The 21,450-nt window shown below is 41.7% G+C and overlaps 2 protein-coding genes and 1 pseudogene across 7 annotated transcripts in view; 2 read left to right on the top strand and 1 right to left on the bottom strand.

Annotated features, from left to right (window-relative positions):
- The window catches only part of LOC308413020, a 219,212-nt pseudogene that overhangs the window by 134,351 nt on the left and 63,411 nt on the right, over positions 1–21,450 (top strand). The window lies entirely within an intron of this gene.
- Positions 11,038–14,984, bottom strand: LOC308383419 (phosducin-like). The gene is made up of 6 exons (XM_080861348.1): positions 14,909–14,984; positions 13,051–13,111; positions 12,753–12,889; positions 12,431–12,650; positions 12,185–12,297; positions 11,038–11,505 (listed from the first exon to the last, which is right to left on the bottom strand). Exons 2-6 carry the CDS (start codon positions 13,097–13,099, stop codon positions 11,317–11,319), a joined length of 708 nt encoding a protein of 235 aa, XP_080717474.1. The 5' UTR covers positions 13,100–13,111; positions 14,909–14,984; the 3' UTR covers positions 11,038–11,316.
- Positions 18,692–21,450, top strand: part of depdc5 (DEP domain containing 5, GATOR1 subcomplex subunit) — a 25,286-nt gene continuing 22,527 nt past the window's right edge. For all 5 annotated transcript variants that reach the window (XR_013969140.1, XM_080861340.1, XM_080861338.1 and 2 more), the window contains exons 1-11: positions 18,692–18,967; positions 19,176–19,244; positions 19,324–19,411; positions 19,504–19,550; positions 19,949–20,034; positions 20,107–20,190; positions 20,272–20,321; positions 20,468–20,537; positions 20,988–21,066; positions 21,139–21,200; positions 21,308–21,377. Coding sequence is in view for 4 of the 5 variants with exons in the window: in XM_080861340.1 (XP_080717466.1) it covers positions 19,187–19,244; positions 19,324–19,411; positions 19,504–19,550; positions 19,949–20,034; positions 20,107–20,190; positions 20,272–20,321; positions 20,468–20,537; positions 20,988–21,066; positions 21,139–21,200; positions 21,308–21,377 (694 nt within the window). In the remaining variant the exon portion in view is untranslated. The remainder of the gene's footprint in view (positions 18,968–19,175; positions 19,245–19,323; positions 19,412–19,503; positions 19,551–19,948; positions 20,035–20,106; positions 20,191–20,271; positions 20,322–20,467; positions 20,538–20,987; positions 21,067–21,138; positions 21,201–21,307; positions 21,378–21,450) is intronic.

Below are 21,450 nucleotides of genomic sequence, written 5' to 3'. Positions count from 1 at the left end.
AGCTTCCAGCTGCCTTAAATCCAGCTCAGGTGAGGTGAAGACTCCAGCAACACTTGGGAACAACTTTGTTAGCCCAAATAGGCTCTGGACTGAACCAATACAAATTTAAAGGGGAAATTAAACTACATATCCAAAGGTAGTTTGTTCCCAAAGGTGCACACAAAATTGCCAACAAGTTAAAGTCATACAGAGCAATCACAGGAACTCTAAAAAAATGAATTACATAAATAAAGGCAATTAGCATTACAGTTAAAAGGATATGTATATATATTGTGGCGGACCACCAGGGGAAGTGGGAGGAGTCATGTTTCTGGGTTCTAAGAGATGTGAAAGCCGTTGAGTGAAGCTGAGATTTTGAGTAAAGGCTCCTTCAAGATTTGAAGTTCGAGTAAAATGTATAAGCTCTCGTGTCGTCCTTACATACCTCCACAATATGTGTGTTTGTGTGGTTCCTTTTAAATCAGTACACAGTAAAATTCACTGAGTAAATTTTACTTAAGCTGAATAAAATGTTACTCTAAAAAAGACAGTATTTGGACCCAGTTTAAATGGAGTTAGATTTACTCTTAGAGCAGAGTTAAACTTTCAGAAAAGCATTGAAATGCTCATTGAGACGTGCTGTGTGCAGTGCAAAAGTAATCAGAAATAACCTCTCATCCTTCACAACAGCACGGACGAACGTGTGAAAAACTGGCTTTGCACATCGGACTTTTATACAAACAACTAAATCTGCAAGATGTATTTCAAGAAAGCATTTTACCTGGTCCAGTGGTCAGTCTCCTGGGGTCAAATGTCCGCCACCTGGAAGCAAAATCACTTTGATGTTTTATTGATTGTTTTATAGTTTTAGTTACATTTTTTAAACTTTTCAATTGTTTTGTAAAGAAGCTGTGTTTCGCTTCATACCGCATGAATCAGCTATGCAAAAATGGTCCTGTTTTGAGTATAATGCACCATGAAGTGATGCTTTGGTAGCAGCTTCTTGTGTGGAAACAAACCTGTGGTGTTCGGTGATCAGGTGTTTCAAGAAAATAGTGATACCTTTTGATAACACTGGTGAAAACACAATATGCACCAGCCACAGCAGTAGCAAATACCAGTGCTGATCATTTGGACAAACTAAGTCTCCAAAGATGAGTGGTAGATTCTGAAGTAAACACCAGGACTGGATGGCGTTTACCCCCCCAAGTCATTTGAGTCCTCTCCCAACTTCACTGTAGGTGGTTGGCAGTGTTGGGAAGGTTACTTTTAAAGTGTATTCCACTACAGATTACAGATTACATGCCCCAAAACGTATTTTGTAATGTATTCCGTTACATTACATTACTCAATAAGAGTAACATATTCTGAATACTTTGGATTTCTTTATATATTATCGTGCTTTTTACAACTACATGAATGTCCTATTGCTGTGTGATTTGTTACTGTTACTGAAGGTTACTCTCCACACCAACACCAGCTAGATGTTTAAATCTTAATATAAATGAGTAACAGTAGGTGCACATTAGGTCAGGCTGCACTTTTTGCAGCGATCTCGTATATAAAACAGGTCCGCGGCTCCGAACCGTAGTAAAGGGACCTCTGGCTAATACGTCGGGTTCATGTCGGGCTCATAGCTGAAAACTAGCTTTACTTTGTTGTCTGGGTCGACTTTGCTAGCAGAGACAGAGAGAGGCGTTGAAAGGCTGCTGCAACAGAGCTTGTTGTTTCAGAGGAAAACACGAAGTCTTAATAGCTTACTTACAGCTGGGCTACACTGCCCACGAGGCTACATGCTTTAGGGGTATGCTCTGCCTATTGCCTTTTTATTAAATAATTTTCAAACTTTTGAAAACTATTTTGTCACATCATTATGCAGACTGCAAGTAGAGGTGACATGGGCCGCGGGATTGAGACACAGGACTTAGAGCCTCTTAATGCCTGTTTTGTTCCGGCGTGGAAACCAAAAATAGAGAGGGGACAGTCTAACACATGAAACAGAAAAAGACCGCTGTGTAATCCCTTCATTTCAACAAAGTAACTGTATTCTGATTACCATCTTTTTAAACTGTAACAGAATACAGTTACTCATATTTTGTATTTTAAATACGTAATGGTATTACATGTATTCCGTTACTCCCCAACACTGCATATGTATACATATACCTGCACACGTCCATACATATAAAAGGTGGATTATGCATGACAGAGTGATTGAGGAGTTATAGAGTCTAACTGCTGTTGAGATGAATGATTTGCAAAAGCGCTCCTTCCTGCAGCGACGGTGTTTCAGTCTCTGACTAAAGGAGCTGCTCAGCACACTTGAGACTCATGCATAGGGTGATGTGGGTTGTTCATGATGGATGTCAACTGCACTAACATCCTCCTCTCACCCACCGCCTCCACAGACTCCAGAGGACATCCCAGCACAGAGCTAGACCTCCACACCAGTTTGTCAGTCCTGCTCCTGTCCCTGTCCGTGCATAGGACAAGAGTCCACTATCTCAATGTCTTTTCCTTAGATTTTCACCAGTGTTATAGGGGGTGACTTCCTCCTGAAGTGTATGACCATATCCTTTGTCTTGGTCTCACACCAGCCAAAACGGTCACTGATGACCCCTCTATATTCCTGTTCTTTCCTGTGTGATACACATCCGATGATGGCTGTATCATCAACATCAACTTCTGTAGGTACCATTGGCTCTCTGGCTCCCTCCAGCTTCCCTCAGTAGTGCAGGCTGGATGGTGTAGAAAGCACTGGAGAAGCCAAAAAACATCCCTGCCTGCTCTAGGTGAGAGAGGGATCGGTGTAACAGGTAGATGAGAGCGTCATCCACCCCGATTCCAGAAGGTGAACTGCAGGGGGGTCCATTGCAAATTAGATAGAACTTTATTAATCCCTCGGGTGGGTTCCTCTGGGAAATTCGATTTCCAAAAAAGCACAGCACCGACAGAAGTTACAGAGTTACAGAATATTATATATATATATATATATATATATATATATATATATATATATATATATATATATATATATATATATATATATATATATATATATATATATATACACACACACACACACATATATATAAATACAGAGACAAATATAAATAAAATATACGAAGGGGATAAATAGAATAAATAGGAATAAAAATAAAAATACAAGTGAATTGCACATTTCAAGTATTGAGTCTATTGCACCGTTGACTATTTACAAAAAGTATTGCACAAGGTATTGTACAGTGAGGTGAAGAGGCACTACAGCTTAGTTGTTCCCCCCTCCTTTGTCCTCCTGTTTCCCCTCCCTCTCCCCTCCAGAGAGGAGTTAAACAGTCTGATGGCGTGTGGGACAAAGGAGTTTTTAAGTCTGTTAGTTCTTGTCTTGGGGAGAAGCAACCTGTCACTGAACAGACTCTTCTGGTTGTTTATGGCCGTGTGCAGAGGATGCCCAGCATTGTCCATAATGTCCATCAGTTTCTTTAATGTCCTTTTCTCTGCCACTGTCACCAGAGTGTCCAGCTTCATGCCGACCACAGAGCTAGCCCTCCTGATCAGTTTCTCCAGCCTGGATGAGTCCTTCTTTGCTGTGCTGCTCCCCCAGCACACCACAGCATAGAAAAGTACTCCAGCAACCACCGACTGGTAAAACATCCTCAGGAGCTTCCTGCAGATGTTAAAAGACCTCAGCCTCCTGAGGAAGTACAGTCGGCTTTGGGCTTTTTTATACAGGTGCTCTGTGTTGCATGACCAGTCCAGTTTATTGTCCACCCACAGCCCGAGGTACTTGTACTTGTTGACCACCTCCACCTCCTCCCCCTCTATCTGAACCGGCAGTGGACCTGCTCTGGACCTCCCGAAGTCCACAACCAGTTCCTTAGTCTTTGAGGTGTTGAGTTGCAGGTGGTTTGTGTGACTCCATGCGACAAAGTTCCTCACCAGACTTCTGTACTCCTCTTCCTGATCATCCCAGATACACCCCATGATGGCCGTGTCATCTGCAAACTTCTGAATGTGGCATAATTCAGAGTTGTAGCAGAAGTCAGAGGGGTACAGGGTGAAGAGAAGAGGGGACAGCACAGATCTGCTCTGGTCAACACTCTGCTCAACTACATATATATATATATATATATATATATATATATATATATATATATATATATATATATATATATATGTATATATATATATATGTATATATATATATATATATATATATATATATGTATGTATATATATATATATATATATATATGTATGTATATATATATATATATATATATATATGTATGTATATATATATATATATATATATATGTATGTGTATATATATATATATATATATATGTATGTATATATATATATATATATATATATATATATATATATATGTATACATATACTTCAGTCACGTTGTCTCGTCTGCAGCTGGTGCCGGATGTTACTGCAAGAAAGACTGATGATGGAATTACAGACTGTGCATTCTTGAACGGCCACCTGAGGACTTTACAGTCTTCCTTTCACAGTGAGATGTTTGGCAGTTTTAATACTCAGTTCTCAGGATACCCCGCCCACACACACACACACACACATAATTAGTTATTTATTTTTACATGTCAGTCATACAGTTTGGATCTAGCTGTGTTTTAGTACATCACTTGTATATTTTGTATTGTATTGCATACCTTTGTCCAGTTTTCTGGTCTTTCAGTTTATTTCATATGGAAACACAGCTCCTCCACCCTATTAAATATCTTCCATTTATTTGAACTTAATTCCTTCCTTCAGAACAAACTGCTGGGGACCTTTTCAATGGAAATAAGGGCGAATTAACCATCCTATAACACTCAACTTTGCCCAGTTGAAATTATGATGTTTTGTGACTTTTATTTACCATTAGAAATAGTTGTTTTATTCTGTTAAACAGATTGTTAAAATGAAAGAGAACAGTGTGTTTTAGGGATGGTGATGGTGTTGTGTTTCAACAGCCTTATCTTTGTGCTCAATTTCTCATTTTCCCACATCAGGGCAGAGACTCTATAGCAGGGCAGACTTCCTCCCTGTAGAGGGAGCACTTGTGCAGATTTTCCCAATAAGGAAGCGCTGAGGTGAAATTGTGCTTCATCAAGGCCCATCTGTGCGTACGCGGAACAAAGCGGATGTTGTATTATTTTCCTACAAATTAAAATAAAACAAAAGGAGTAAACGGTATTTCCAACAAGTTGTGCTCAAACACAACGTGAAATAGTTGGACAGAAATATTGAAATAAGACCAGATTTTAGAAGAAGGTTAACCCCATAAACAATACACACACCACATCTTGGAGTAAAATAAACATAAATAATTTCAAATTATGCGTCATGAACGATGTAACCTCGGAACATTTTACACACACGCTACCCAAAAACAACACTTGCAATGAAGACAAAGTTACACAAGTGTACAGGAACTGTAAACACAACTGGATCAGAGCTTCATATGGAGGCGGGTGTTATTGCTAAAAGACAATAGCATCCACCATTACTCAGGCACGTAGCATAGCTATTAGGTTGGCAGAGCTGGAATAGCTCATGTAAATACAGTGTAATACACTTCACATCCTAAACATCTTAAATTATGAAAGACTAAACATCACAGTGTTCATCTGTGCACACAACTCAGTCCCAAGGCACTCTGCTGCCCTCTACTGTCCAAAGTGATATGGCACTCTCTTGCGACACAAAACTTTGTGAACCTCATTACAGCAGCAAAGTGAAACATGCGCAATTACCTCCATATGTAACAACGCTGAATTTACAGTTGTGACCACATGTTTGTGTGGGTCACAGAATGACTGTTGGAGAAAAAAATCAAGACAAGACAAATAAAACCATCTTACTTGTGGCTTAAATCTGCTCTGGTCAACACTCTGCTCAACTACACGATGGGAGTGAAGTGGGAGGATGAAGTCTGGTTTAGGATTGTAGAGGAGGAGAAAAGAAGTCAGACATCAGGTGTGATCCTGTACGAGATCTTTGATTTTGAAGATGAAACTCTGCCCTGCTCTCTGGCCATCATCAACACTCCTGGATATGGAGACTCCAGAGGGACTGAACATGATGGACTTGTTGGATGGAGTTCATGAAGTTAGTGCAGTGGGTCTGGCGATGAAGGCGACAGACAATCGACTGGGTGACCGACTGATGTACGTCTTTGATTCAGTGTAAATTCTTTGTAACGATATGTAAGGAAAAAATTATAGCTCTCATCACACTCAGATGGAAGAAAACCTAAAAATACATTTAAGCTCCTGAAGGTGCAAAACTTAAATGTGCCAAAAATGAGAAGAATCGGTCTGTTCACTTCCTGTTTAATAACGGCCAGCTTGAAGATAAGAAAGAAAAATACCTGAAACTAAATTTTGAGCTCAGAGAGAGGAATGTAAGAGTTCACAGCCTTCCTGAAAGAAACTGCACCTCCAAAGCCAAGAGCAGCATTTAAAATGTTAAAGCAAAGTATCAGACTGACAGCCTGCATCCAAAATCTGCAAGAAAGAATCAGATTCACTGCAGTAAAACACAGAGAGATGAAACTCTAGAGAAACATGACAACATGAAGAATGAAGAGGTCACTCCATTTGTTGCTGAAGTTTTTAAACATAAAGAACCAATCAGAGACGAGACGCCTGGGCCGGGTTGTAAAACAGCTGTCAGCTGTACAGTCTGTGAGGAGATCTGTCACTGTCCTGGATGCATGGTGCTCTTAAATCACTGTGAGGTCTTTAGAGATGGTCTCTGCACGCCACGTGTCCTGCATCACTGCATGTGAAAGGTAAGTGGAGACATGTGACCAGGATAAGGAGAGGTCAGAAGAACGAACCACCAACAAAAGAGAAGGATGTTCATTGACTTGGAAAGAAAACAAACCGACTGACAGCCGAGAAGTTTTGTTTTGTTGTCTTTTCTTTTCCCGCCTGTCCCGTTTGGTTCTTTTGCATCAGAATTATTGTCTAAAGGCAAAGAAAGATGCCCAACGGATTTACTTTACCAAATGGACCATCCCGGCCTTGCCGTATATGCTCTGCTATACCCGGAGAAGCGGCCTCTCTCCTCCCCAGTGCTGCTTTTTGCTGGGACAACCAGCATTGTTGCTGTGGGAAACATAGCAGTGACCACTCTCCCCTTGGAGGATTTCTGGGAAGGAATGTTGGTGTTGATGGCATGTTACTACACCTTACACTTAACATACCTGAAATGTGTTGCAACGGTCCTCTCTGTCATACAAACTGAGGTCATCGCTGATGCCATCCTTGATCGAGATGCCACTAGTGCATATAAGAAAGCAATAGCTGAGTGGAAGTCGTTCTTTGAAAAATAGGTGAATACCAAGCAGGATTTCATCGGGTCAGTTGCAGTTTGCTTAGTTTTGTAATACGTTTGAATAACTTGTGTTCCTAATTTGTCCTGAGAAATGGCTTCACTTAGAATTCCTTACAAAGGAATTTTTTTCTTAATAAAACTTTACCTGAGGCATGTGAAGGTTCAAGTCGTTTTTTGTATTATGCCATTATGTACAACATTGTGTGACTATGCCACCGTCACAAAAGTGTAAGACAGAAAAGTGTGTTTGATTTTACTTTCTGAATGAACACAACCAAATTCACTAAAAACCCAAGCATCTGGCATATTCAGAAGATCATTCTATATATTCAGACTTTCATTGTAATATATATATAATATTTTTCTAAACGGCATTCCATAATGTACATACATAAATATATACTATATATATTGTTTAGGGCGACTGGGGGAAAAAAGTGGGCACGTCTTTTTTTTTCTTCTTTTCCTGATGTCATGATCCTGGGTCTGTTGGCCCAGCGTTTTGAGTTTTAGTTTATGTAAGCCCGTCAGGTTTCCTAAGTTCATTTGTTATCATGCCTAGGTGTTTCTAGTTCTTATTATTTCCCCCTCGTGTTTCCAACTATGTTAAGTCTCCCCAGCTCTTCATGCGTTTCATGTCTGTGTCTTACGTTGTCAAGTTCGGGTTGTCATGTCTATGTCTCTTTATGTTTCCTGTTTTATTGTGAAGAGGTCTGGTGTTTCTGTGTTCATCGTGTTCAGTTTTACTCTCCCACTGTGACGTCATTATGTTCATGTGTGCCAGCTGTTTCCCCATGTGTTCCCACTTCCCTCATCCTCCTCCTGTGTGTATTTAGTCCGTGTGCTTTCAGTCATTTGTTGTCAGGTCGTCTGCTCATCCATGTCAGTTCACTATGGTTAAGCTTTTTCATGTTTTGTTATTAGTTCACCCAGTTTAGGTTATTGTTTAGTTTTCACCGATGCCCTATTATTTTGTACCCTCGTTGCTAGTCTCAATAAACGGCTTGTTTTGTTTATCCACACCATGTTTTGGTCTGCGTTTGAGTCCTCCTCTGGAACACTTATGGTCTGCCCCAGCCAGACCGTGACACCTGAATTTTTTTTCTCAGATTTTTTTTTTCCCAGTGGCCCTAATCCTCTTCCGTACTGGCGGGACTTAGTTGGTTTTGTTTATTATTTTGGCCTAGGCTCACCCTGGAGCTATGCTTCCTGACCTTTGAAATAACCTTTGTTTTACTCACAGCTGGTTTCGGATGTTTGGCTTGGGAATCAGGGCGGGTACTTGTCTCTCTCTCCTCCAGCCTTATGTGCGTCTCTACACGCCTAGACTAGGGCCGTAACAATGCGTAAGAAACATTGAAACTGAAACATTGTGGGGCTGTATACAAGGGCAGTTATGTAATATATTAAATAAATAAAGGTCGAGGGGCTATGGTCATTTAGGGTGGGGATGGTAATTCCACTGAGACCAAAATATTGCACAGAACGTGGAAAGACTGAGATATTGCACATAGTTGATCAATAGCAGCAACAGAGTGGGTGTATTGGAGAAGTCTGTTCACACTCTGAGTTAGCATTAAGAGTTCTGACAGCCCACGGGATTATGGATCTAAACCTTTTTCAAGCAGGCAGGGTGTTGAAGAGGTGGTGGTTAGGGTGGAGGTGGCCCTTTATAAGTGCCCTGGCTCTGGAGAGACAACCTGGCAATTAAGTCCAGGGAGGAGCGTGGACAGCCGATCACCTTCTCTACAGTACTGTTGACCCTCTGCAGCCTCTTCTTGTCAGCTGTTGTGCAACCAGGGTACCACACAGGGATGGCGTGCACGCTCTCGATAGTGGCACGGTACACTGCAAAAACTCAAAATCTTACCAAGTATATTTCTCTTATTTCTAGTCAAATATCTCATTACACTTAAAATAAGACAAAAGCAGCTACAAAGCAACATTCCAGTAAGCTACAGAAAAACTAGATAATTTTCACTTGTTTCATTGGTAGATTTTTTCACTTATTTCAAGTCAAAATATCTTGCATTAAGTGAAAAGATCTGTGGAGGTTGCACTAATGGTTCTGAGAATTTTCATTTTGATCTGAGAAAAGCACCAAAGCGACTGAGAAAAACTGTAAAAAACCAACAGGTGATCTGAGCTTTGTGCCGTGGTACCCTGCTGGAAGCAGCCGTTACTGTGGTCGGCACCAGCACTCAGCAGGCCTTTGTGATTAAATGATGAACAGTCAGCTGGGGACCGAAGTGTGAGGAGATAATGTCCTCCAACCCATTGTACCACCACAACCAGCAGCCTGAACTGTTGACACGAGACAGGATGGATTCATGCTTTCATGTTGTTCACACTAAATTCTGACCAGAACATCTGAAAGTTGCAGCAGAAATGAAAACTCGTTTTTCCAATCTTATGTTTCCCAGGTTTGTTGAGCCTCAGTTTCCTGGTCTTAGCTGTGAGTGGTAACGCTCGGAGGGATCTTCTATTGCTAAGGCTGCTGCTGAAGTGTAGGAGTTATTTGGCTTGCTGTTGCCTTCCTATCACCTCAAAGCAGTCAGTCAATGTTTGTTTCATTTCGCCACATGACAGCTCAAAAAAACCTTATTTAGTTACAGAAGCTTTGGAAACCTTATCAATGTGCTTATCTGGTCCTTTTTCATCTGAGTTTTAGCAAGCTATTTTTGGCCACAGAAATATGGCTCGCTACATATTTTCTCTTTTTTTCTGACCTTTCCCTATAAATTGTTACAGATACATGGTTGTTAGGAAAATCCTAATATATGAGCAGTTTGTGAAATAGTCACACAGCCTGTCCAAAGACCGTGCAGGGTTCAAAGTCACCCTTCTCCTTCATGCCTGCATGTCTAAATGCTCGCACTCCCTGCCATGCTGCCATATAATTGACTGGATATTTGCACTAATCAGGAGTCGATGCGTTGATGATTTATAGCAGGAGGGTATTTTCATAGAAGTTGCCCAATAAATCAAGAAGCTCCACTAAAAACACATCAGTTTAGTAAAAAATGAAACATTTGAGTCCAGTATGGCCACGAAATATTGGCATAATGACCTAAATGCACCCTGTACACCGCCTCCTTCTTTTACCCTGCTGAGGTTTATGTAACCGTCCTTCTTCAAAGTACTTTTTTTAATCCTAATGTGTAATGATGACAGAACAGACTGGATAATTAAAGAGGATGAAAGCCCCGACTCATCGTCACCACCTGCGGTCTATTATAGTGGAGTCTTGTCAGACATGAAAAGTGATTCACTGTCTTTAGGGGGGAAACGCTGTCATAGACATGAATTAACAGATTATATTTTGTGATCCAAATGAAGACAAAAGACAAATTGACTTCATTAGTTACACTTTGCTAGCACCAGCTTGGATCTTCTTTTGCCTTCAGAACTGCTTAAATTCTTCGAGACACCGAGGCGCGCAGTGTGAAATAATGACTCAGGTCTGTCAAAAGAAAAGAAACGAACCTGCTTTGAGAAAGTGCAGAAGTTTGTTTAAAAATGCACGGAGTAAAAGTAAAACGTTGTCAGAAGAATACAGCACAGATGTATTTGTACTTTGTTCCCTCCCACCTCTGCAGTCCAGGATGATGTTTCATATACGTCACATTAAAATATGAATATTGCTAATTGTAAAAAAGACAGACAGACACTGACAGGATGTGATGAAGACATCTTTTATTGGAGAGTTATGACATCACTGCTAAGCAGTATTTCAGCACAGACCTGCTTGCCGTCTGTGGTTTACTTCTACCAGTCTCTAAATAGATTCAGCATTTGAGCTGCTGGATGTTTATCTGTATGCACAGTTGTGTGCTTTTTTTAAAAACATGTATATCCCAGCTGCTGTTCTTCCACTTCTTTTCCTCAGCTCTCCTTTTCATTTGCCCCTCACTGTCAGATGCACCCATCCTGTTTTCTACTTGTATTCGCTCCCCTCCAGCACACTGCATAAATGCTCTATTCCACTTCCCCTCCCTCATCCTCATCAGCAGCACATGCTTCAAATTCCTTCTCGGGTAAGAGGCCATATTCATTGAGAAAGGCCTCAACATCCGTTGCAAAGAACTCTTCATTGAAGTGTTTGGTCACAGCCAGGAAGTTACCCAGTAACTCACCAGCCTTGTACACCAATAGGGTAGGAAGAACCTGGAAGAATAGCAGCAAAACTCCAAATGAGCTTGTAGCCATTATAACTGGAAGTGCTCGGTGTAACTCCCAGCCACAGGAATATTTCCTGGACAAGAAACCTTTAAAAGAATGTTTTCAGTATAGGGAACAGGATGGAAATAAGAACCCGGGGAACCCTGCAGGGGTTGAGTTGTCCACTTGTCCTCATTTTTATAGATCAAGGCCAGAGTAACCCAAGCTTAAAGTGTTCATTAAGGTATTTGTCACACAGATATAAAATAAGCTCATAGATTAGTGTTGACCATAGGGTGCTTAGTTTATGTAGAAAATGTCGTTTGTTGTTGTTTCGGTTTACGTGCTGAAATTGTTTTATGTGTGTTTATGTGTAGACTTGTATATAGTTAAACATATAATGTCAAACTCTGAATATTGATTTGTAAATAAGGACATTTGAAATAAGGGCGCCGGAACAGAACAAGTGTAACGACATCATACTCCTCTTCAAGCACACACATTGTGTAGACACAGAGATATACATGAAAACCAGATGCTTTTCTTGTTATTTCAGTTATATTTGCACGTTCAAAATAAAATTCTATCTATCTACACCCAAAACAAAGTTCTGTGCTACACGTTCTGGAGCTGAAAGTGCATTTAAAAGTCTAATTCTTCATCAGCAAAGTAGCAGTGCACTAACCTCAGAGGAGAAGCGTTCGGCAGCACCGGTGGCCACGGCGTCAATGCGACAGAATTTAACACTGGGGTATTCAGCAGCCAAACAGTCCAGGCATGAGTTCAGCTCTTCACAGCCTGACAAAGCACAGAGAAGCCGCAGCCGTTAGCAAACCACACTGTGTCCAGTACGTGGCTGTTTGGTGAATATCGATTTATTGTTTTCGTGTTGAGACTACACTTGAATATGCACCCCCCTCAAACACCTGACCTTTGACACCATGCTGGTAGATGTGGACCACCACCAGGGTCAACCGGTGTTCCTTCTCTATGACTTCAAGGAAGGCTTCTCCGCTCTCAAGTTCATGGACGGACTCAAACTTGGGACCAAAGCTCAGGCGCTCGTGCATTTCCTGCATACACTGTTTTCTGTAGCGTTTCAGGCAGCGTTCATCCTCATCTTGGATCAACTCATACTCCTGAACACTCATCTACAGTTGAGAAAACATATGTTACTGCCGCACTTGTTTTTACACTTGCATGCCTTTCTGTGGCATTACTAGGATTATATTGTTCCAGATGTTTCCATTCACCTTTCTGTTGAGTCTCTCCTTGTCATCATCTCGAGGACTGGACATTTGTCTGAGCAGCTCTCTCTTGTTCTGAGGGACAGTCTGATCCACACTGTCCAACTTAAACCTTCGCCAGTCATTAATGACACCTTTGGGACCTGGAGACACACAAAGAAGTGTAACAAAGCAACGTGTTTTCACGAGTGCAAAGCGCCACGAGTCGGCGACCACGAGTCAAAACAGCATCGAAGGCAATAATAGCCTGAATCCCCCGAGTTTTGCATCCAGCTGTAATAGACTATCGTGTGACGTCGCTGACCTGTGTGATTGGCGGGCACTTCGTCCTCTTCTTGAGTGGTGGCAGACATCCTTTGGGAAGCCTGCGACACACAGAGTAGACAACAGTGTTTTTGCTACTTGAACAATGTTTTCTTTAGCTTAAATAAGCTTGTGTCATTTTGACTTGATGTCACAACTAATCAACATTGTGACAGCTCCAAATCTGCACAGCAAAATCTCCAGTGTTAAATTAACACTTTTGACAGTGTTATATGTTTAAAGGTAACCTAGTCAGTTTTGAAGATTAACAAAGACTAACACTGAGCAGTGCTGATTTTCTAACACTGGAAAATAACTCAAAATGTTAGAAATGTTCCAGTGTTAGAAAACCATCACTGCTCAGTGTTAGTCTTTGTTAATCTTCAAAACTGACTAGGTTACCTTTAAACATTTAATAAACATAATTTAACACTCAACAGTGTTGTATTTAACACTCAGAGGAGTGGACCCATATAGACTCTCTCTAGTGTTAATTTAACAGTGGAGATTTTGCTGTGTGAATATCTGCAGCGTGATTCATGCATTTAAGCACACAGTTGTCACAAACATTTAGTTTAAACTAGGCTGAAGTTTACTTATCAGATTAAGATGAGATTACCAGGAGTCTGACACTCACACTTAGGACAGCTTATATAGATATATGTGAGTGAGATATGACATCATTTGTGAGCTAAAACCAATAAAATGTAATGAAAGCTAAACAAGACAATGAAGTTTTATTTTATTTATTATTTAGAATGAATATTATTTAGATATTTATTTTATTGGTATGACCCTGAAAATGCAAAATCCTCTGTGACCGTTTTTACAATGGGAAAGATTTTTTCCTGCTTAGCGATGATCTAAATGCCAACATTGTAACTGATTCAAAAGAAGCTGATGGACTCATGATTGCGTTATTTATCTGTTTTATGGCTCATTACTCAAACATTTTTGTATGCTTGTCAAAACACAGAAACGTTGGAGTTCTGTCTGTACTCCCAGTTCAAAGCCATTTGTTACATTACATAACTTCTAATGAGCAACACGATGTCTTTCTTTTAGTGACACATTCAAGTATCAGCACAGAGCTGACAGCAAAGTTTCAACTAAACAGCCCACAGAAAAATGACGTGGCTACATTGATGTTGCTGGGTGGGAGGAGCTTCACTGTCACAATCTTAAAAGACTGTGCATATCATTGCTCTAATTTTTATTTTATTTTGCCTCCCACATGAACTGAGACCAGGCAATTGTGCATAAAAAGACGTGCTGGAAAATGTTGTATTTATTCTTTATTTGCTATGCATCCGTCTGATTAGCAACTGCGATCACTAAATATTCCAGATATATTGCTTTCATACACCAGTACATGCCACACTGAAAGCTGCTGAGACAGCTGGGCGGTCGATGACAGCAAAGCTACGTCAGTCATATAACTGATGAAGCCCGTTAGGCTGAGGCAGCTAATTCGTTCAGGTTGTCAAAGCTTTCATTTCTTCCTTCACTGGTTTCGATGAGCTCACATTCAGTTAAAGAAGTGAACTTTAACTCTAGAGGGCGATGCTTTTTAACATGACATGGCTTGAAAAGTCAGTAAGAAAACACATAAGAATTGATTTAAGAAAATGAAGAAATGCAGAAGCACACATAAACAGATTTATATGCAACAACATGTTTGTGGAACACCAAACAACAAAGTAACTGAGTGTTAACCACATCTGCCGAACAATGACATTACTCAGTGTGTGTCAAAGGCTAGACTTACACCAGCAGCATTAACATTAACGGTTTTCAATGCAAAAATAAATATTTGCACCAATGCATGCTTTCTAAAGAAAAAAAGGACCAGCTCTTACCTTTGTCTGATGAATAAGAATGGGTTTTAAAAGCCAGTCAGTCAATCTTGTGATTCACTGATAGTGTGAGATCTGGCTGAGAGCGGGGAGTGCCGGCTTACAGGGGGTGGAGCTAGAGCAGAGGGAATAAGCTTAATCTTCACAGTCGTCATAATCACTGTCACCATAATGTTGTGTTGTTTAATATGATTAGATGCAATATCTGTCTCAGTGTTATGGACTGAGGAGGCCGAAGTGGACACAGCATTTTTACTTGTTTTACTTATGGAAAACAAAACAAGTTAAAGTAGTCGTCTGTTGCTTCGGTTACTTTTGAGAAAAAGAAAAAAAGAGTGAAATATGGTCTTTATCTAGCCAATGAGTTTATTTCTTCAGTTTACTTTTTATGGTTTGTTTTGGACCTCGCAGTTTAACTGTGGCAGTGTGTGCTCTGTTTTATCGTAGTATCTACAAGCCTGCAACACAAAATGTTAAAATAGAAACTTTTTATAATACAAAGAAAACCTCAGCAATCAGACAACAATCAGACAACCCCCTTTGAGTAAGCACTTGGCAAGAGCGGAAAGGAAAAACTCCTTTTCAACAGGAAGAAACCTCCGGAACCGGGCTCAGGAAGGGGCGGGGCCATCTTACCCTCCGACCATACATACATTACACAAACATCACATGGGGAAGACAGGTCAGAGGTATAACAATGCAAAATGCACCACATGAGGAAAGATAAGGAGAAAAAAATAACTCCCCCCAGACTGAGCTCCAACAGGGAGATCAGTTTGAGAACAGAAAAAACACCTCTGCACACGAAACAACTCTTAATACACCAAAGAAACACATGACAAGCAACAGGGATGGGTAAAGGGTGAGAGACAGCCAGTGTAGACAGCACATCCGGGCCTGCGTGCGCTGGTTCCTTGATCCGCCGTCAGCATCGGAAGGGAATAAGCGTCGAAGGCGTTTGGAAAGGGAGGAGGGAGGAGTGCATATCAGTGTATATGTATGTGTGTGTGTGTCCAGAGTTCAGCTGAGTCAGTGTCCTTCACCCTGCCAGGCTAAGTAAACAGTCTAACAGCCAACCCAGGTGGCCTTGCATGGAATGGGAAGGAACAGACTCAACACAGTCGTTATCAGGGTGTTGTTGTTCAGCTCCAGCCTTGAGCCCACAGCTGGTGCCGAAGGGGTATGCACATGAAGTGATGGAGGTTTTTACTTTAGTGCAAACAGCTCATATGAATTTCAAAGCAGTTCTACAGTCCAACACTGGTCTCTCAATCTCCCGTTGGAGAGCCGTGAGCTTTGCCATACTTGTGCTCTGTGATGTTGTCATTTCTTGTGCTCAAGGAGCCAATTCTGAGAACTCACGGCAGTGTGCCTCCCCAAGATGTCATCCAATTTGCGCCCAGAGATGTTATTCCGAGCGAGCCCTTCTTAGATGTATCCAGTCTGCAGTCAGAGATCTTATTCTGAGTATTCACAGCAGCCGTAGCCTCTCCAAGATCTTATCCGTGCTGCACTCAATGAGCCCATTTTGAGAAACTCACGCCTCTTCAGATTGTTCCAATCCCAGCGGGCAGCCTTGTGGGGGTTTGAACAGCCGGTTCCGCTTCCTTAATTCTTCGATAAGTCAGGGCCAAGCCAGCTCCGATCAACCAGAACCCTGTTACCATGGTTCCGAATAGTTAGATATCTTCAGCACTCAGGCTCACCCGAGCCCAGACTTCTCGTTGAGAAAGGGGTGTCAATTGCATTTAGGGACCAGTTGATCAAAACCATAATTCAAATTAAAATATAAAACAAAAAGAAGATGCACATTCTCTGTCATATGGACTTGCATGAATAAAGGTCCTCTTCCTTCTCTCCAAGGTATGTGATAAGGCAGCAGATGGCTACTTCTCTAAGTATTTCAATTGTCTTGTGCTATTTAAGAAAAAATAAAGTATGAGTATAAACTACATGGGTGACTGCCAACAAAGTGCATTTCAAAGCTACCCAAAGTCTAAAGAGTTGTCCTACCTCAAGAAGCATGTCCTTGAGCTGCCTGATTCTCACTCCCTTAGCTCCTCCCCTTGAAAAAATGACATCCATCAGTTTTGGGGTGCAATGGTCAAGTGTAGCCATTCAAGGCTTACAGTGGTTGAACTCTTGAACTTCTCCTTTATCTGTAGACCACACAAACAGAAGAATTCAGTCTTGCAGACTATATTGCATTAATTAATGCTCTAATACATTAGTTAAAGATGATAGATGTGATCTAAGGCTACCCCAAGTTTTGAGGGAACAAAAACAATCTTAGTGAAGACAAGGGAGACATTCCCCACCATAACCATGGCGTAATCTGTAATTTTTTAGCAACCATGTTTTTGTTTCAAATTTACACATTGTGTTTATGTCTTTCAAGCTTATGTAAAAACATAAGCTTGAAAGTCGACCATGGCATATTCACCATATGTGAATTTGCCCGGGCTACACCAATGATCAATTACACCATAAATAATCAACAAAAAGTGCCGTCCCTGGGTGGGCTCGAACCACCAACCTTTCGGTTAACAGCCGAACGCGCTAACCGATTGCGCCACAGAGACACACGATCCTTAAAGCCCTTCAAGGAGAATAAACGCGTAAATTTTGACGAAAAAAATCTTGTCTTTTCCTTAGTCTACTAACTTTTCCGTTTACAATGATCAACACTTAAAGTATTGTTGGGCATACACACAGCAATAAGCAATAACAGCAGCTCTGTACCCTAACACTGTAGGTAAAGTCAAAGTATTTTTCCCTCGTTTACAGCTGCCCGGCTAGCTCAGTCGGTAGAGCATGAGACTCTTAATCTCAGGGTCGTGGGTTCGAGCCCCACGTTGGGCGCATGTTTTTTGTGTTTTGTATTTCCATACAACAAAAAAAGCCCATAGATATTTAGCCATTTAAACAAACAAAAAACAGAAACCACTGCTTCCGGAACCTTTCGCGTGTTAGGCGAACGTCATTCTGTTGTATACAATATATTATTCTTATTATATTCTAATTTTTGCTATATAACTTTTGCACTGTCCACTTCCTGCTGTGACAAAACAAATTTCCCACGTGTGGGACAAATAAAGGTTAGCTTATCTTATCTTATAACCACTACACTACGGAGACACTGGTGTCGATGTCAAGTTGAATGACCGAAACACCAGTTTACCAGACCGTTCTGTAGCCTATACATGCGTTGGTGGTATAGTGGTTAGCATAGCTGCCTTCCAAGCAGTTGACCCGGGTTCGATTCCCGGCCAACGCAAAGTTTTCGTGAACGATTTCCTACTACCAGCAGACAATCTACTGTTTTACATGTAAAGAAAAGATCACCCAGAATATGTCTCTTTAGCTCTGACCTTTTCTCGTTCTTCCTACAAAGATCTTATCAAATTAGTTTCTTTTTTTCTGAAATGTTTAAAAAAACAACACAACGCTGTTTTTAATGAGTTTAGGGCTAAAATGGGTATGTGTATGGTGTGACCTGGCTTAATCTATGATCAATAATTCAGGCCAATAAATCCCCAGAAAGTCAATTCTATTCACCTGTACACGGTTTTACACACACACACACACACACACACACACACACACACACACACACACACACACACACACACACACACACACACACACACACGTGTTGTTAAACTGTGTTGCACTGGCCGGAAATCTAACACTCGGATTATTGTGCCAAAAAAAGCGAAGCCGGAAATGAGCGGAGTTAGTCTCTTGTTTTTCTAACACGCTCTCTGAACTGCCACGAACCAATCGCATCGCTCGTTTCCATGATATGGAGGAAGCGTACAGAGTGTAGGTAATAGTCAGTCACACGACTGCTATATATGTCTGCCTGGAAGCAGTAGTTAAACCTGATCTGAGTTGTTTGGATGCCTTTTCATTGTAGGTAGTTATAACCGCCTTGGTGCTGCTGTCAGGTCGATGCTGTAAGCTGTTACAGCCACTTGTCGTTTGCTAGGCTACAATGCTATCACCATCCGTGGACAATCTGAGCTGCTGGCAGTGAATTGTTGGAGAAATAGAGTTCAGGTACTGTTTTCTTCGTGCCCACGTGTTTATCTCTTCCTTTAGTGTTAAGTAGTAGTTAAGACCGTTATTGTATAAGTCCTGCTTGGCAGCTGCTTGTTGGTCCTCACGGGAAAATGCCATGGCAGAGTCGATACCTTCATATGAGCCAGAATTCAGCTCTCTCATTGGTTTGAGATGTCACTGATGGTCTCGTGGTTTTGTTTCCCAGCCGGTTAAACCATGAAGACCAGTAAATCCTATAAGCTTGTGCTGCACAAGAAAGGTTTCGGTGGAAGCGGTGAGTAGAGACTCTTCTCCGTGTTTGCTTCTCTGCAAAGATTTGATTGCTTTTGCAAATGAACTTATCCTCCGAATAGACGATGAGTTGGTTGTCAACCCAAAAGTTTTCCCTCAAGTCACTTTGGGGAACATAATTGAGATTGCACATCCCACCGATGAATACAGGTGAGATTATGTGAGATTGCTGTATTTTTATAGGGGTAAGCGTCTGCCATTGAAACTATAATGTGGCCTTGTCCCTTGTGAAATATTCCCAGCCCCCTCCTGCTGCAGGTGAAGAGCCTCAAAGAGGACCTACAGAAAGGTAATCTGAGGTAGCAGCGTGTTTGTGGTGTTTAAACGTGTCATTTATTCTTTATAAGATAAAACCTGATGGCTTATTGCTGCAATAGACGATACGATTGACTTTTTAATGTAGTCGTTTCCCTTTAAGACAGCTTTTCTCTGTTTCTGGGCTGATCAAGGTCTGATCCCTGCTCACACGTGTAGAGGCAGCATCTGAATGCTTGGATCAGTCTGAAGCCTGAGCTGTTACCAGGGTTTTTGTGCTGTGTTTAAAAACAGCACTGTAAATGAAAATGTACTTGCAGGGCTCCTTTGGCCCTGATGTCAGCTTTCATGCTTGCTGGCGCTGTGTGTTTATGTACATGGGTAATATGATAGCTCTGCCTCACAGCTGATGGACATGTTGTCGTTACACAGAGACGATCAGTGTGGACCAGACTGTAGCACAGGCCTTCAAGCTGCGTGCATACCAGGATGTCATCGTTAACATCGTCGACCCTAAGGTACGTTGGCTCCGAGCGCTCCTCGGCCCCTCGACCGTCGCTGGGACACAGTGTCTGTTTTTTGTCTGTCAGGATGTAACGCTGGACCTGGTGGAGCTGACGTTCAAGGACCAGTACATCGGCAGAGGAGACATGTGGAGACTGAAGAAAAGCCTGGTGGGCCATGTGAGCGTCAGGTCCATTTGAATGCTGCGTGCGCAGTGGTATTTACGTTTGCTGTGCTCTGGTTCCTTCCAGGTGAGCACATGTGCTTACGTGACCCAGAAGGTTGAGTTCGCAGGAATCAGGTACATAAATGAAATGACTTCACAGCGCTGATTGTAAGGGTTAACCAGAAGGATGAGGCATTTTAGTGCTAGTGACATTTACGCTTTGTTCACGATGGCGAATGAAGTGAGAGTTTGTCATACTAAAGATGTGTTTGAATCTTCAGAGCTCAGGCCAGTGAACTCTGGGTGAAAGGAGAGAAGGTGACCTGTGGCTACATCAGTGAAGACACCAGGGTAAGTGGAAGAAGATGCTGATGCAGCCATCTGTCGTTACCGCAGCCAAGGAAACGCTGGCCCTGTTTTTATCCATCCCACAGTGTCCGCATGTTGCAAAGACGTTAACATGTCATTGTAATAACCAAGAGTATCAATAAAGTTCCGACTGAAAGGTTTGACCTCCTCTGGTCCTGCATCACTACTTTACTGACTAAAGAGCTAAAAGAAAGTGAATCAGTGTTTTTGTAGCCTGTGGTAGGATGTAGCTTACTTCACATGTATCCTGGTGCTGAACAGGACAGCTCACACCTGGACTCAGACTTGCATGAAGAAGCAACAGCTGTTGTGTCGGTAACTTGATTTGCTGTTTTCCATTGGATATAAAATCTCCCCTGGTGTGGAGGAAAACGCCACAAACGTGTTCTCCACCTGCTTCCTGCTGTCAGACACTATGCTGCTGTGACACAGGTGGTGTTCAGATCTACGTCTGCCATGGTTTACATCTTTATCCAGATGAGCTGTGAGATGTGGGACTTTGACATCTACGGTAAGATGATTTGATGTTTCTGTTTTTAAGGCGAGCTTTTCATGCCGTGTCTAATCCAGCCGTTTCTCTTAGGCGACCTCTACTTTGAAAAGGCTGTCAATGGTTTCCTGTCTGACCTTTTCACTAAGTGGAAGGTTTGTGCTTCTCTTCCTTCGCCCTGTTTGTATCAGCACGCTGCTGTTTCCTCTCAGTCACCATACGAATGATTCTCACGCTCCTCGCATGTTTAATCCCAAACCAGGAGAAGAACTGCAGCCACGAGGTGACGGTGGTACTGTTCTCACGCACGTTCTACAACGCCAAAACATTAGGTCAGTGTGAGCTGAGACGCATGTTTGGTCAGCCTTGTTGCACTGCTGGTTTGCAAACAGGAGGTTTCTCTTT

The sequence above is a fragment of the Rhamphochromis sp. 'chilingali' genome, assembly GCF_963969265.1.
Source record: "Rhamphochromis sp. 'chilingali' genome assembly, chromosome: 16".
In the NCBI taxonomy this organism is placed as follows: Eukaryota; Metazoa; Chordata; class Actinopteri; order Cichliformes; family Cichlidae; genus Rhamphochromis; species Rhamphochromis sp. 'chilingali'.
The sequence above is the reverse complement of the archived record's forward strand: the minus strand, read 5'-3'. Positions and strand labels throughout refer to the sequence as shown.

Excerpts from the sequence above, each read along its gene's own strand:
- LOC308383419 (XM_080861348.1), bottom strand. The coding sequence starts at position 13,099 with ATGTCTGCCACCACTCAAGAAGAGGACGAAGTGCCCGCCAATCACACA. Across the intron at positions 12,890-13,050 it reads AGTGCCCGCCAATCACACAG|GTCCCAAAGGTGTCATTAAT; the intron begins GTCAGCGACGTC and ends GTGTGTCTCCAG. Across the intron at positions 11,506-12,184 it reads CCGAACGCTTCTCCTCTGAG|GTTCTTCCTACCCTATTGGT; the intron begins GTTAGTGCACTG and ends CTATTCTTCCAG.